The sequence below is a fragment of the Embiotoca jacksoni genome, unplaced genomic scaffold (assembly GCF_022577435.1).
Source record: "Embiotoca jacksoni isolate LCO1_2020_lvr unplaced genomic scaffold, fEmbJac1.0.p SCAF_5, whole genome shotgun sequence".
NCBI classification, from domain to species: Eukaryota; Metazoa; Chordata; class Actinopteri; family Embiotocidae; genus Embiotoca; species Embiotoca jacksoni.
The window spans coordinates 7,921,350-7,937,884 of record NW_027185403.1 but is presented as its reverse complement, the minus strand read 5'-3'; the positions used below and the strand labels follow the sequence as shown (position 1 = coordinate 7,937,884).

The 16,535-nt window shown below is 40.6% G+C and overlaps 1 protein-coding gene across 4 annotated transcripts in view; it reads left to right on the top strand.

The window, feature by feature from the left end:
• The window catches only part of mid2 (midline 2), a 144,734-nt gene that overhangs the window by 123,535 nt on the left and 4,664 nt on the right, over window positions 1-16,535 (top strand). For all 4 annotated transcript variants that reach the window (XM_069170436.1, XM_069170437.1, XM_069170433.1 and 1 more), the window contains 2 exons: window positions 2,603-2,764; window positions 16,094-16,301. In XM_069170436.1, coding sequence (XP_069026537.1) covers window positions 2,603-2,764; window positions 16,094-16,301 — 370 coding nt within the window. The remainder of the gene's footprint in view (window positions 1-2,602; window positions 2,765-16,093; window positions 16,302-16,535) is intronic.

The window sequence follows — 16,535 nt, the reverse complement described above, 5'->3', positions numbered from 1 at the left end:
CAGTGACCTAATTTGATTTAGAGAAAATAGAGAGGTGCTATGGAGATCAAAGCTTTAGAAATGGAAAGCAGCATGAAGTTCTTCTCCCTCATCTTTCCACTGGATCTTTTTTTTTTTTTTTAAAGCCCACCTCGCTGTACCCTCCCTAATATCTACAGGAGGCAGCTAAAACGACAGGTGGGTGGCATACCTTTCAGAGCAATGAAGGATAGCTGTCAGAGCAGAACGACAGTCTTGTTTTTTGTGAAGAAAACAACAATAGGATTTCATTGTTGATCATGCATACTGATTTGTAAGTCCACTAAATGGAAATACAAGTCTCAGACTGCCTCACTTATTGTTACTATCTCATCTTAAAGAAAGACAAAACCTCCATGTGTTTTCTTGAGTAAAAATGTAGCCTTCACTCCACCTTTAAGAGTCCCCTCCCCTCATTCATTCTTAAAGCCGCCTCACTTTTAAAGGCCTTATTTGCGTCCTGTGAAGTATTTATATTTACAAGCAGACTCTCAGATATTACTTATGCATGCTGTTGCCATCTTGCTCAATAATTCAATACGCATCCTCACCAGAAGGGACAAGGTAGGCTTGGCCTTGAGAGCTCTCTCTTGTTCGAGGGTTTTCATTTCCCTGTAATTCAGCTGAGTGGAGGAAAGAGGAGACAATGAAAAGGATTGTTATTGTACTTTCAACTCCACAAACTTTTAACCTCAGCTTCACAACTAAACAAGATGCTTTGTTTGTTTTGACAAGGTTTTGTCTGAATGTGCACAGATTTACAGATTATTTTTTTTTCCCTTGGGTGGCAGTCATTGGCTCCTTGTGAAAACTTGCTCCAAATTTGCCTCTTTAACATAATTTCTGTCTGGTCGCCAGTTGGCGCAACATGGTGCTGTTACTCATACTGTTCGTGTCGTTGAAGGTTTAACTCTTGGTGTAATTAATAACTCATTCATATTCTTCTGTGTTATTAAACAATCTACCACATTTTCATGGTTAGAGATGCTCTGAAATCGACTGCTGTTCTGTGTGACAATGCCAATAAAGTCTGTGTAAAGGACAGCCCGGCGCTTGCAGTGGAAAATTTCACACTGTTTGTTTCTTCACACATTAAGCATAAGTACAGCAGCACCAAGCAGCAACCAACCGTGGTGTCACCTATTAGTTTGTGAACTGTCATTCTGAAACCTGTCGTTTTGGATAGCATCTTGCTATTTTAGAGCCACAAGTGACCTTATTTGGTTGAGCTGAGGAGGAAATAGCGGTGAATCTTAATTGATCTTGTGAGGAACCTGAGGACACTACGCCTGCCTACGTATAGCAGAAACCTGACTGCACCACAGGCCTGTCAATCAAACAGACAGGCCCCCCAAAATACCCCTTTTTGAAGCCTAATATCTATTAAACGATGGAATTATTTTTAGATAGACTGCCAGAAAAACTAATAAGAAGGAGTGACTTCAGTGGATGACACCATAATAACTTGTCGGGAAAAAAATCATTGACTTTGTATTTCATGAGAGAATTTGAATGGGAGCCTATAGAGCCGGAGACATTTTGAAACTGCCCCCCAGTGGCCCTCGGTGGTATTGCAGTTTACAGCACTTCCACATTGAACTAATTTTCCAGACCTGGAAGCTACGTCCACTTTTATATACAGTCTATGAGTAGCACCAAACTTCGCGAGTCTTGCGACATCCGTTTTAAAATGAATAGGAGTCAGCTTCAAAATTAGAAAACATTGCTTCATTAAAACTTTGGCGGTTATTGAGTGGTGCGTCAGGAAGGGTGAAAATAGCAGTGATGTTAATGTTTACATTCATTACCATTACTTCACACAAGAGTAGGGGCCAAAGGAGCACCCCAGTGTAGGCGACCCTCTCCTCAGCCCTGAGCTGAGTTTTCCTTTTTATCCTTCACAGTTGGCTACATCTCGGAGACTGAAAAGACTGTGTTTAGAAGCAGGTGACTGCAGAGCTAACCCAGTATTACTAGCCCTCTAATACTTCAAGCTGCTTTAAATCAAAGCACCTACCAACTGCGGTCATGTTGGTTTTGCCCACGTTTCTATACATTTGAACATTGAAGCCTATCGCACTCCTTTGCCCTGAGGCGCTTACTTCAGAGATCCTCATGTCATATTGTGAGAACCTTCTTCTTAATGGCTTATGTTTTCATCTTAGTGAACACACAATATTGCCTCAGGGGAGCTTGTCATGATAAAACAGACGGAAAGGTAACGGGATGGATCAGTATGTACACATAAATGTTGCAAAACATCGAGAGCCCTACGGTCTCTGAGCTTCTTATTGTGTGATGACTCACTGAAGGTTTGGAGGAAACACTCTACTCTGGTCGGATTTGGAGGAGAATAGTTTTTGCCCTTTTGAAAAATTGCTAAAAAAAGATTCTCAGCAGGACTCACAGTAGCTCTGCTTACCCTCAAAACATCAACAGAACCTTGTTGCTGATGCTGTGTGTGTGTGTGTGTGTGTGTGTGTGTGTGTGTGTGTGTGTGTGTGCGTGCGTGCGTGCGTGCGTGCGTGCGTGCGTGCGTGCGTGCGTGTGCGCGTGTGTGCGTGTGTCTCCGTGCTTCTGGCAGGTTTGTACAACTCTGCAGACAGCTGGATGATCGTACCTAACATCAAGCAGAACCACTACACGGTGCACGGCTTGCAGAGTGGCACCCGTTACATCTTCTTTGTCAAGGCTATCAACCAGGCAGGAAGCCGCAACAGTGAGCCAGCCCGCCTCAAAACCAACAGTAAGTGAAGGCACATGTTTCCCTTGTGTCTGATTTTCTATGAATATTTACAAGCTTTGTTAATTTTGATTTTGATATTTAATACAATTGAAAGTTTTCTTGTCTGGTAGTCTTTTATTTTCCAACCGAGTGGCAGAAAAGCTGCTGATCGAGAGCTCATTTAGATTTTTGATTAGTAGAAAAACATTCCTTTTGGTTTGTAGCCTGTTTGTAACATTATCGGTTCAGAAGATGTGAAACCTGCAAGAGCGCCTGCAGTACTTGACATATTTCTGTCATTAACTCTCAAAAACATTTCATTACATGTTTCATGAGAGCTACACTGAATTATAACAATAATAGAGTGTGCATAAGGCCTCATATCAAATTTACTTTCCTTACTTTAAGAGAATGACTTATTTTTGCATTTATGTTCTGTTTCCAGACATTGTCCCATATCATCCTGCTGCTAGCTGCAAAGTTTGAGACCTTTGTCGGGTTATCTGTGCTTTGGCTCACATGGTTAATCTAACATATGCTAATCGAGTACAGTAAACAGTGGATAAGAGAGCTTGACTCTTCTCCTACACACCTGTCTTGTGTGACTGCAGATGTTACAGGGATTAAACCACTCCACACATCAGCACAGCACCTCTGTCACTTGTCTTTTAGTGCAGACTGTTGGACCCCTTTTCTCCCTTACTGTTTTTGTTGTTTTTTTTTATCAGTGAATCTGTACACACTACTGGAGGTGCCTATTTGCTATCTTCCTTCTCCTATAACTTGGCTCTTTTCTTCCTGACATGTACGCAATAGTTGTTTTTCTAACTTGGTGAATGCAGTTTTTTTCCCTCTCACTTTGAGAAGATTATGTGTAATTGTCATCTTCTCTACCGGTCTCTGTCTCCTTTTGTTTTCTTTTCTCCCACAAGTTGGTTCTCTGCTGCAGAATCTTGTCTTAGCCTTGAACTCTGTTTTTCCTTTGATATGCGTAACAGCACAAACTAAATCAGAATAAATAAAGACACTAAATGAGGGAATGATCAACAAAATGTAAGCAAATAAAAAGCATAAAATGGACGAACTCAAAAGAAAACATGCTCTTGAAAGTTACAACAAATGAACAGCAACAGTTCAAGTAAGAGAAGAGGCTTGTACTGTTTTAAGAGTAAAGAAGAGACATTATGGCCGTACCTACAAACTCATATCACCCACTGTCTACTTGGTGGAAATATTCCTCTGGCTCTGCTGTGATACATAATGAGTTAAAACCTCAGCGATATAGCTAATTTAGGATGTGCCCCAAGGGTGCTTAATAAAAATTTTAAATAAGTCTTAAACTGCAGCAGTGGTGCAGTGAAGCTAAACTGGAGTTGATATGCCAACTCCTCCTTGCTTCAGTCAGGAGTCTGGCTGTGGCATTTAGGATTAACTGTAATCTGGATACACTCAGCGTTCGACCAACAGGGTGCCCAAATGTGTGACAATAGTTTAACATATGTTTCCTTTAAAAATAAAATTAAAAACAAATCTGTCAGCTCCGGCTTCAAGACTGAGAACAAGCATGCATAAAAAGAAACTAAACTCTCAAACACAGCGTGTTTGCTGGACATTGACTACTAAACAGTATAACGAATATAACAATTGACCCTATATTGGAATCGACCCTTCACTGAACACATTCAGAACTAGATGACTGAAAAATAGAATTAGGGTTACCAGTGCCTTTTTCAGTGTGCGAGATAAGAGAAGAAAAACAGCAGCGTATCACACAACAATGTGAAAACAATGTGACGATGTGAAAGTAATTGCTGACACTGACAAACCTCGAGACAATCACCACTCAGATCTACAGCTCCTTTCCAAAATAAGAACTTGTGAACATAGTGGAGCATTTAGCAGCTAAAGATCAAATTACTTTCACAGGAGTTGATAGAGAACAGAAGCAGGGCTACAACTGAGTTAATACGTCATGTACATTCACCAGGTAGTCAGAAACATAACTCAAAATAAATCAGAATGTTGTTCTATAATTGACAGATGTGTAAATACCCAACTGTTTGGCAATAGGTTTGCTACATCAGCTTAAAATGTGATACAATATTGTGTTCACAACCTTCTTCTGATTTTCCCCTTAAAAAAAGACTAATTGTCAGTTATTGTAGATTCAAAGGAGAAGCCTGCACAGCTCTTGACATGCTTAGCAGCGTATGGATCAAAATTTGCTTGCATATTAAGTCATGCTTGTTTTGCAAAGTTGATAAAAAATTTAAATGATCAGTCTGGTAGAGTTGGAAATTAGTGTAACTCTTCTTAAGTGATGTTACTGCAAACACAACTCCTGTTCTCGTGTGAGATTAAGTCCATGTAATTCCTAGGGTATTTCTAATTTTGATTTACACACTATACTTTTGCATTGAGTGAATGGCGAGATGTAGTATTCACTAGTATGTTGTGTTAAAAAGTACTTTTATTGAAGGGGATGGTCTCTCTTCAAATAACTTTAATGCTAAAAGGACAGAAAGGCATAGTTTACATTTTGTCCCCATTTTCTCTTCATATCATCGATTTTGTATATTTTATTGTTATTAGTCATAAGGGGCCTCTGGGAAGCATTACCAACCCATCAACTTCAGTGAACCTGTTATCCCTCAACTATCACCAGGCCCCACTTCTGTTGGGTTTATTGCTCATGCTGTATCTGTTGCATTCTTCTCTCTGTTAAGCACAGTTTAAAGCATTATTAGCATGACATAATCAAAAAACATGCTGCCAAAGAGTCTTTATAGACAGTTGATAATATTAATCCCATTATCACTTCAAATACAATGAAGAATACAAAAAAAGTAGTGATATATACACATGGAATTACACAGCCGGTTAAACGTAGTCAAACTCCTTTTTGAAAGCCTTGCCACATGTCCGTTTATTCAAAGATGCTTCTATTTTCTTATTTTTAGTTTTCTTAAATAGATTTGTCTTGCCTAAGCATATAGAAAAAACCTGTAGTGAATACAGGACGGAAGTAAAATGCAATGTTGATGATACACAAACTGGTTACACAAAGAAAAAAAATGCACAGTGGACATTAAAGAAATGTCTTCTCTGGCAGCCAGTGTTGTGTTGTCAGGGGGAAAAGCCTGTCCACCCACAGCCAACACTGGGAGATTTTGAGCCTGTGATTGGCAACCAGCATTTTTTTCTTCACTCTTATAGTTTAGACAAGCCATCACAATAACAAAAACAACAATAAAAAAAAAATAAAAAAATTCAATATATTTTTCCATGACTGAGGTTTTGTGGTTTTCATTATGGCACATGCACCTTGTGAATTTGTGTCAGTCTCTTTACAAGTCTTGGTCCCTCATTCTTCCTCTTATCTCTTCTCTCCCACTCTCTTCTCCATCTCTTTGTCAGATGAATTGGTTTTCAGATTAAAGTGCCTCACTCATCTGTTCTAGTGAAGGCGAGTAATGTTTTTGCATTAAAATGGGTCACAACAACAAAACTGATCACAAATATCTCACTTTGACAGGCTCATTAGGTTTCTCCTTTACACTCCGCCGCTGTGCCGGCTCTAGTCGGAAGCTTTTGAGTTAAGAACTACAAGTTCTTCTCTTGCACTTCAAGTCTCGCTTCCCATCTGTGGCTAGATTGGAAGGTTTAGCCGCCTCATTTTTTTTTAGGATGAGAGGCTCTCGGGACTTTCAGCCTAAGCTCATCATATTTTAGGGAGGGAGTTGCAAAGCAAAGAACATTGTGACATGGAGCACTATTAGATGGTGGAAAGCTATGCATCACAAGTCTGTCTTTTCAATAGAGTAACTCCTAACTATACTTGGAATGCTGCTGCACTATACATGTGGAAGATATATGCTACTGCAGCAAACTGCGTTAGTATGCCGCCATAAAAGTGAAGCATGGCAGTTGCATTGCTGATCATTTTCCACCTGTGTAATGTAAATTACTGTACTAGAACTTCTATAGATATCATACACAGTGTCCCATCTACTGATAAAACTAATTGACTAACAGAATAGCAAGTAAATAAACTGATATAGTTTGACCTGAGAGGACACAATATTCAATTGAATGAAATGCACTGCTCAGGAAATGTTCATTCAGGTGCCTTAAGTATTACATTACATGAAGTATCATCGAGACTGAAAGATGGCTTGTGGGAACTGCTCGTGTTCAAATGGACTGACTGACACAAGCTTGCTGTTTTCTCCTGGACTTCAAGAGGCATCTTTAAAGTCTCTCTTCTTATGCAATGTTTTTGCCGTGGCCTCAAACTGTCCATGTTCCTCCTCTGCGTCCCCCTCTAACCGTTCTCTTGGCACGCTGTCTTCTGTTACCCCTGGCTATGACATATGATCTCCTCGTCTGGTGCTCTTTTCTTTTTTTTTTTCAATCTTTATGCCATCTGTCAATTCATCCCAGAGTGAATGTGTTTCTTCTCAAGATGCTGCATTTTTTTTGGGTCCCAGCAGAGACGGCCATATTACTGTTCTCCTTGTCAAACAGTGTCCAAACAATATGCAATATCTAAGCTATCATAAAAGAACACGGTATCAGATGAAGGTGTGGTATAACATAGTCCCCAGGAACATTAAAAGAGTACTCCACCAATTTTACACATCAGAGTTTGTTTACAGGTCTTGGGCAGTACTATTGTATATGTGCCAAAAACTGTATAAAGCCTTCTATGGCCCCATTTGCCTCAAGTGGTGTCAGTTGAGTGGGCATCATTTAGAGCAGAAGACAGGGATATATTTCAAGAAAGTGCACAATCTGAAACACATGGTGGAAGTGCATTTAGGGCGTGCTCAAATCCACTTTTGTTAGTTTAATCTAAGCACAAAGTAAGACGCATGGTTGAAATGGGTGGTACTCAGCTTCTCAATGAAATATACCACACCATTAAATGTATAGAGCAGGATTCTGTTGGTGAATTGTGCTGTTACTTTCCACTGCCTCAAGATAGCAATACACCATCAATGCACCTGACTACACCTCATTTTCAAACTAACAAACCCATCCATCAGCACTTAAATGCCCGCATACAATTGAACAATGTAGATGCTGAACAGCACAACTGTTGTCAGTCAGAAAGTACCAAAGACACTTACTTGCACTTGGTACTACTTTGCGACGGATGTAAGATAAAACTCTGGAGCTCTGCAGTTATCTTACCAGACCTCTGTTGCCTGCTCCTCATCTCTGCTTGAGGCTAGCGGCTCGAGGCTACATTAGCTGCTATAAGCAGAACACACTGAAACATCCAAGTTGCATTATGGGTTTTGGCATAGAGGAGGAAAGCCTGGAATAAAAATTTTTTTAAAAAGACAACCTCTCTGCTTCTGCTGCAGAGATTGTTATCCTTTTTGTTAAAAACAGTGCATTGTAAGTGGCTGTGCTGAATTTGTGTAGTACTCTATTAATGGCTTCACATCCTGTTTTGTGCAGTTCAGTTGGCTTGATTGAGACAACATTTAAAATCACGTCTCAGAGCTTTCACTGACTTTTTAGGTCACTCCAATGAAACCACTCATGTGGTGACTGAAAGTGACCGGTGGCATTAATGCTGTAGTATATAGAAGTATCACTGTGCTGCTAGATGCTCACAGTTAACATGTGAAGTAACTCACAGCTTCCTGAAAAACATATGAATTAGGTATGACGAAGGAGGCGGCGAAGAAGCGAGTGTGCATGTGTGTGACCTTTTACTGCTATGACCACACTTATGCATTTACCTGGGAGTGAACTGTGACCAGGTTTCTACATGAAGTGAGTAACCTACAAAGGGACAGAGAGAGGTAGTATGAAAGTAGATGAAAAGTGACAGATTGAGAGTGAGACGGGGAGAGTGTTGAGCGAATAAAAGACACCGAATAGCTCTTTGCAGGGATGAGTGTGTGCAGACGTGAGTGCCCTCAGACCACAGCTTTTTACCCATTAACACAGCCTGGGCCTCAGCAATGCACACAGAGGGGTAAAATTACATTGTGCCAGTCCAGTTGCCGCTTCTGATTCTTCAGTGGGCAAGAAGTGGCCTTAAACAAGCAAACAATTATTGAAAAAAAGCTTTTATATTCAGTTCCTAAGGCTCACATTTACACAGATTTTTCTCTCACAGACCTCAGACTTTTTTCTTTTTTAATATTTACTTTTAATATATTACAGCTATATTCAGACTTTTTTTGTATGAAAACAAATAATGAGCCCTATTTTATTAATTCAGATAAAAGCATCCAGTCATTTTGACATGGAAAAAAAAGCAAAAGCCTATCTTCTGGCTGACAACATAATGATCATTACATTTCTCTTTAAGGCACCATATTTTTAGACATTCATAAGCATGAAATTGAATTAAGCCTGCATCTGAGTTTGGTCACAACTTATTAGAGTGGTGGCTGGCAAGAACAAGAACCCGCATTAGTCTAGACAGCTTTTATTAGACTGTTCCCTGTTTGTGCTTTTTAATTGGCTGTCTGTCTCTATAATGAATTCATATCAGGAAGAGACGAAGTTGGAGTTAAAGTAGGAAGCAGTTTCGTACTTTAAGGATAGAGAAACAGATTCAATTTTAGAGTGAGTGGCATTTACAGGTTATGTAGCTCGATCTTACAGGATTATCACAATGTCTTTCTCATCTGTGCAGTCTCTTCGATAAGCTTGGTATTATTCCACACTGCAGGCCACTGACCGTCAGGTCCAGTCAGAAAAAGCAGGCTCTAGTGTTCAGTGTCTGATTTGATTGCCGGTGCCAGCGGACATCAACTACAAGATGTGATTTCCTCAGCTACAAATTCAGCACATGTACCAAGGTTAAGAACAGCCTTTTCTTTTTCTTTTTTTTAAGACTTTTTGTAAGTTTCTCTGAAGGCTGCTGAGGTAAAATATTCTTTTACTTATTCCATTTTCATGTGCACTCATATCCACCGAGGTTATGTTTGAAAAGGGCAAACTCTGCTTCAATGCTTGTAGTTTCCCATATTTCCTTTACATGTTGACAGGTGATAAGCTGCTCGACTGAGATGTGATGTTGTACCTCCACAGTGACCAGCAGCTTACACATTCCTACACCCTGGTTCCACATTTGCAACTGTTCCACACTGTAAAACCTCCAACCATCAACATCCTCTTTTGTCATTTTGTAGTACAAAGCTGCAGCATAGTATGAAGGAGGAGTACCAACAACATAAATCCAGGCTTAAATATGACTTCATTTACCAGCTCTATTGTTTTCAATAAAGACTAGACTCTATTTTGAGTAAGCATATTGTTTGAGGACAAACAAAAGCTAATCTGAATGCATGCTGGCCTTCCTTTCGGCAGCTACTTTGCTGACGGTCTAACACCGGACTGTTGACTTTATTCCGTTTGTGAACTATTCTGGGCATCCATATTGTGTGTACACAGCAGGGGGTCACAAAACACCCCAGAGAGATAGTGTGTGTGTATGTACAGTATGTGTGTATTTCTCAGATCCTAGCCACTGTTAGGTAAGCAGCTAAAATTCAGGCTGAAAATATCACGTCAAGGTGCCAAAGGCGTACAAGTCCCTCTTCCTGTTAAAGGACGTGCAATAATATTTACTCAGAATGCATCGCTGATGACAGGCCTCAAGCTACCACACAGTCCCTAAAGTAAACAGTTGAAGGTGGAGAGGAGACAAGAGGAGAGGAGATGGCTGAGAGAGTGTTAAGAGCAGAAGAAGAGAGAGAGGTGAGCGACGGGACAGTAATGAAGAGGAGGGGGTGTCCACATAAAATAGTGCTTTATGGGGCACACCCTGTATATACTTTGTCCCTGGTTCGATTCCAGCAGTGACCTTTCCTGCATGTCAGTGCACTTGCTCTCCATTGTGTCTAAAACAGAGAAGCAGGAGATGCAAAGTAGGTCTGAAATGTTTCCGCATCAGGGAAGACCCTGCTTTTAAAAATATCAACCTGAGAAATGGGTAGAGGCACCTTTTGTAGTTATTCAAATAAAGACACCTTTAAAATATCTGAATATTTTGGGATTTTTCTCTTCAATTCATACCTTAATATCAATATTGTCACATAGGAATTACTATTGGTGCTTCCATAAAATATTTACATGATTACAATTTGATAAAAAGAAAGAAATCTGTAATGTGGATACATTGCGCAAGTGGGTAAAACCAAAAAGTGGAGCAGCTAGAACAGTCTGTTAATTTCAGAGAATTAAATTACTTTGTTGGGATGTAGTCTTTAAAACTAGGAAAAGACAATACTCGTGCCACATCACAATATTGCAATATCCAAAATCTAAGAGGAAAATCTACTTTCATCTCACTATATCTATATAACACCGATATATTGACCAGCCCTTGTTAATAGGCAGTAATTACAGCATACTTCCATGTGTTCTCATTTGCCTTTTTGAGACCGACAACAAAGAGTTTTGTTTTACATTTGCTTGCTCAAAGCACCATCCTCCATTCACTCAGCAGGTGACAATGCCAGCAGGTGGAGTTTGTGAGATTTAGGGCGTGTTAAAGTGACAGTTGGTGGGATATTTTTTCCGAAGACAGACAACAGACTCAATGCGAGCCCTGAAAGCTCAGCACCTTACGAAGGGCGGCTCGATATCGGTCAACAATGCTTTGAAGTCCCGTGATACACTCTGTATTTGTTTTCATTTATGTGCCTTGACACAACAGAAGAGAAGACCAGTATCACTGAGACACTAGCTGGGTTTTAATGAATGATCAAATTTGACACACACGTCCAAGAGCCCTCACATTGACTCCTCTTGAAAAAATGAATTCTTTCACAAGCTTTTACTCTAACGAACCATCACAGAAACTTCCTTTCCAAAAATGACTTCTTAATCATAGTGAAATTCTGAGCAGCCTCTCTGAAAATTATTTTTCTAGCACTGGTCTCTGAAGACTCTGCTTAGTTAATTAAGGGGTGAAGCTGGGGGAGATCAAGGACTACTGTTTGTCTTTGCTTTTCACTGTACAACGACTTTTTCAGTTTTTATAGAAGCTCAGTAGAAAAAGCCAAAAATTGCCCGGTAAGAGGTGAGAAGACAAGATGTGATAAACGTGAACTCGCATTGCCAGCAAGTCATGCTAAGTACCACCGTGCTGTTCGCTGTCCCAAGCCGTGTTAACACGACTGATGCATTTTTAATCTTGCCAGTGTACATCTTTATTTAAGATAGATGAAAGTAGTCAGCACTGTTGGATTACATATACTGTATGAAACATACAATTAGAAGCCAAGTGGCACGCTGCCTTGCATTTTAATGACATGAATTGATCTGCAAGTTCAGCAGGGAGGTAGGAACCTGTGAAAAGATTTGAAGTTGTGTTGGACTGCTGGTGTGTCAAGAGAGCACCCATGTCCCTGATGCTGCTGTTTCTACTGCACTAATTGTTTAGTTATGCAGTAAAATGGATCTTTTTTTTCCCCTTCTCGTTCAATCTATCCCTCAGCATAAATGTGAGCCAGGAAAAAGAAAGAAGTGCGAGTGAAATTGACTGAATTGAAATAAAGTCAATTACCCACACACTGTCGCACTGCAATTATTCCAACGAGGTCCCAACAGAATGAAGTTGGACTGAAATTACTTCTTTTTTTTTTATAAATGCTCCCCCCAACAGCCGCCCCTTTTATTTCTCTCGTTTTTTCCCCCTGGATGCTATTTCTTTTCTGTGTTTTACAAGTTTCCATTAAAGCCTTCCAAGTCCATAACAATGCACAGCTCTGAGGCAGAGAGCGGTTATCATCTCTGCAGACAGTTAGAAATATCTCTCATTATTACTGTATTACTGCAGAGTGGAGGCAGACTAATCACAGACACTGCAAAAACTCCCATCTGTGGGATATATAGTAGCAGTATCCCATACTGTCTGTATTGCTGGTGTTATAAAATCAGCAATCAGAATGTGTGTGTTTAACAAGATGATGGTCTTTAGTAGCAATTAGCATCAACAGTTTTCTGGTCAAGAATATATCAAAAGTGGATGTCGTTTCTGGAGACGGCTTCCATAAAAAGGGTTCTGAAGTCTTAGATGTAAATATCCACTTTCTTCTATTGAATCTGACTTCTTTCTAAAATATAACTCCACGCATGCCCTCTTTACGCCTTTGGGCCGGCAGTGTAGTACTCCAAGAGAAATCGAATTTGGCATGATGTCGGAGTGCTGCTAGCTAATACCAGTACACTCGCTGTGAGTTTAGGTCTGTTCATTTCATGCCAACTCTACAACATGAAGGGGCTCTAGTGGTGGACGAAGAACTCGGATCATTTGCTGAAATAAAAGTAGAAATACAACAAAGTAGAACACTGTACTTCATTACAAGTAAAAGAGTCCTACATTCAGAATCAAGTGAAAGTACAGATGTATCAAAAGCACTGCAGAATGATCTCATAAAATGAAAACGTGGCTGTAGAGTACAAGGATACCGGGATTTAAGGGCTATATATATCCATATATATAGTGGCAATGTACAAAGCTACTTTTCAACCATGACAGGCTTTTTCTGGTTGGTTTGAAATTTCCTTAAAACAGGAAGTAAAAAAATTCTAGTTTACAAAGAAAATAAACTGAAAAATAAGGTTTACAACATCACAAAACAATCTGGAGCGGTTGCACATTGTGGTCCAACTGTGGCTGTGTGAAAATTTTGAACCATTTGACGTGTGCCAACACGATGACAATCCACATTGAAGTGGTTCACCTGCCAATTTCATTTGCAGCGTCCTGCCTGACTTACGTACATACATATCTATTCTCACATAATTCACAATTTAAACTTTCTCCGTTTACAAGAATCCTGTTGGCATTGGTTCAAAACATTTCCGCTCAGCAGTTTACTGTACTGTATGCCTGCTTTTGTGTAGGCCGTAGTTGATGCTCCGACTGTGTGTCTGCTTGTCCTCTACCGTCACGTGGGTCTCCCCTTCCCCAACCTCAGGCCCTGCCCGGGCTCTCAAGAGTCATCCCCTGGAAAGGCATGACAGAGCCCCAGTGTTTGGAAATGGCTGCGCTGGCAGCGATAAGCAGTTCAAAGAAGAGAGCGCATTAATGTAATTGGCTGCCAGCAGCACACTGGCCCCGGCGTCTCATATCCACACGCGGTAACACACACTCACCACGCAGATTATTGGAGAGGAGTGTGTGAGAGTGGAGAGAGGATAGAGAGGATGAGAATGAAAGAATGGGGGAAGAGAGATGAAGGGAAGGGCAGATAGAGCGAGGGGAGGAGGAGTCAGGGTCGTCATTGTGTCGCTCATTAAGCCATGGGAGGCTCAGCGAGGCTGAGCGATGAGAAGAGAGGTGTCAGAGTTAAATGTCAGGTCTGGAAGGAATGTGGCTGACTTCTGTGAAGCCTGCCTACACATATACATACACACACGCACACACACACACACACACACACACACACACACACACACACACACACACACGGACACACACACACACACACACACGGACATTGACAGGTAGAGGGGATCCTCTGGTGAATCTTCAGTCTCATATTATCCCCCTCAACTTCTCTCCTCCTCATTCCTTAGCTGCTCTCTCTCTGCCACTCACCTAGTTCTACCCTCTCAATTTTCCACCCATTACACCCAAATTACTGGTGTCATTGCAAACTGAATTGTTGCAGCCGGATAGTCGCATTTCCATAGAATAGCCCCAACCACTACCTACTGCGGTGGAAGTGAAGGCTATTTCCTTCAGCTAATTTCCAAGTCTGTGTGATTGGAGGCACAGAGAAAAATGCCGGGTGGCTTCCTCCACTGTTAAGAAATGTTTTCACCAAAGGCTGTGAGAGGCTTTGAAGTTTAGACTTTCGCCCTTGTATTTCAAACATTCTCCTTTTCTGTCTCTCTCCGTGAGTTCTCTGCGAGCACTTCTCACCCTACTTTCTATTTATTTTCTTCTTTTGCTGCTGCTCCACATTAAAATCTTCCTCTAATTTATATTCTTATCCTCAACTCTTCCCCCTTTTGATCTTGTGGTGTCTTCCTGTCGTTTCTCACTTGACAATCCTGAGAGACCATGAACCCAAAATGACAGACAGACACAGTTAGCAGCGAGCTGATGAACACTGCGGAGCATTTAACAGGTGAAATAGCAAGACATCTTCCAAGAGCTGGTGGAGACCAAAACAGGGCTCAGATCAGTCGTCCAGCAACATGAGCTCAAAAGAATTTAACTTGAACTCAGTAACTGCCTGAAGTGTTAGCAGGAAATTGCAACAAAAATGTTTGAGAGATAAACTTTGTAAGGATGTAAATTGTCAGTCTTGTGTTAACCAATTGTGCTCTTGCCCCAAAAGACCTGCCCTAAAATGAAGGATACATGTCCTATAAGCCCTGAAACTCTGTACCCAACAATTTTTTTTTTGTTCAGGAAGATAATCTACACGAGGCAAGTTCAGTTAACGCACAAACTGGACATAATTTCAACAGCTGTAAACAGAATTTAAAACAAAAATGTACATTACATTCAGACATCGATATTAAAAAAACAGAAGAAAAACAGAAACTATGTAATCTACACTTATTATATAAAGGACAAGCAAGATATTCTATTAGCTTTACTTTTATGTTTTAATTGCATGTATCATTTTGTTGTTTTTGTGCCTCAGGTAGACACTTGGTAAACTCTGAGTTGTTCATTTTAGGATGAAAACAATGTTATCATTATGAAAATACATTAACAGATCCTTTACAGGGGAGGTTTCCAAACTTTTCAGACCATGTACCACCACATTATGTACCAAACTAAATTTCCCGAGTACCACTTCCCACTGCAGATACCAACCGTATTTTTCAGAAAAAAAAAAACTTGCACACAGCCTCAGAAAGGCTAAATAACAATAACAGGGAGCAAAATCCAACAAAACATTTATTTTGAAGAGCACTCACAAAAAATTCGCAAAAACTAGCTCAAGAGGCACGTTGGAATAGCGTGTTTCTGGAACTTGTACCCATTTTTAACTTCCACTAATTCCACTTGCTAGAATCAACCAATGCGAGTGCGTCTAGCTAATGTCAGCAATCTACTTTGTCGGACATGACGTGACTTCACCCTACGTAGCTCAGCACAGCTATTATTAACAGCTCAATTTTACATAATTGTAACTTGATATGTATATGCAGTTTTAGGTAATAAAATGGACTTAAATGACAATTTTGGGGTTTTGTGCCAGTCTGAGTGCAGTTATTAGGTTTTTCAGCAAAGCTCTTGTTTACCACAAGGTGGAGCTCCTACAATGCCAGGACCACCCGCGGAAAACAAACCACAGTTTGGGAATCACTGCTTTAAACCACACAATTATGCCTCTTTTCCAGGTCAACCCTTCAAGTTGGACCCAAAGACAGCCCACAAGAAGTTGCGTCTGTCCAACGACTGTCTGACCATGGAGAAGGACGAGAGCTCACTGAAGAAGAGCCACACCCCGGAGCGTTTCAGCGGCACAGGCTCCTATGGAGCGGCCGGCAATGTCTTTATCGACAGCGGGTGCCACTACTGGGAGGTGCTACTGGGAGCATCCACATGGTAAGAAACACACATGCACACGAGTGCATTATATAAGCTTGCAAGGAGGCTTGGTAAACTGAAATATCTTTCTTTTGGGAGTTTAAATCTAGGCTGTTATGCAACCCCTCCTCTCCTCCCCACCCGAACACACACACACACATAACAGACACACACCACACACAGTGTATACTCTTTTCCTAATTATATTCTTTTCACTAATTAGCTGTGAAGTAGACCTCTTCACGCAGGAAA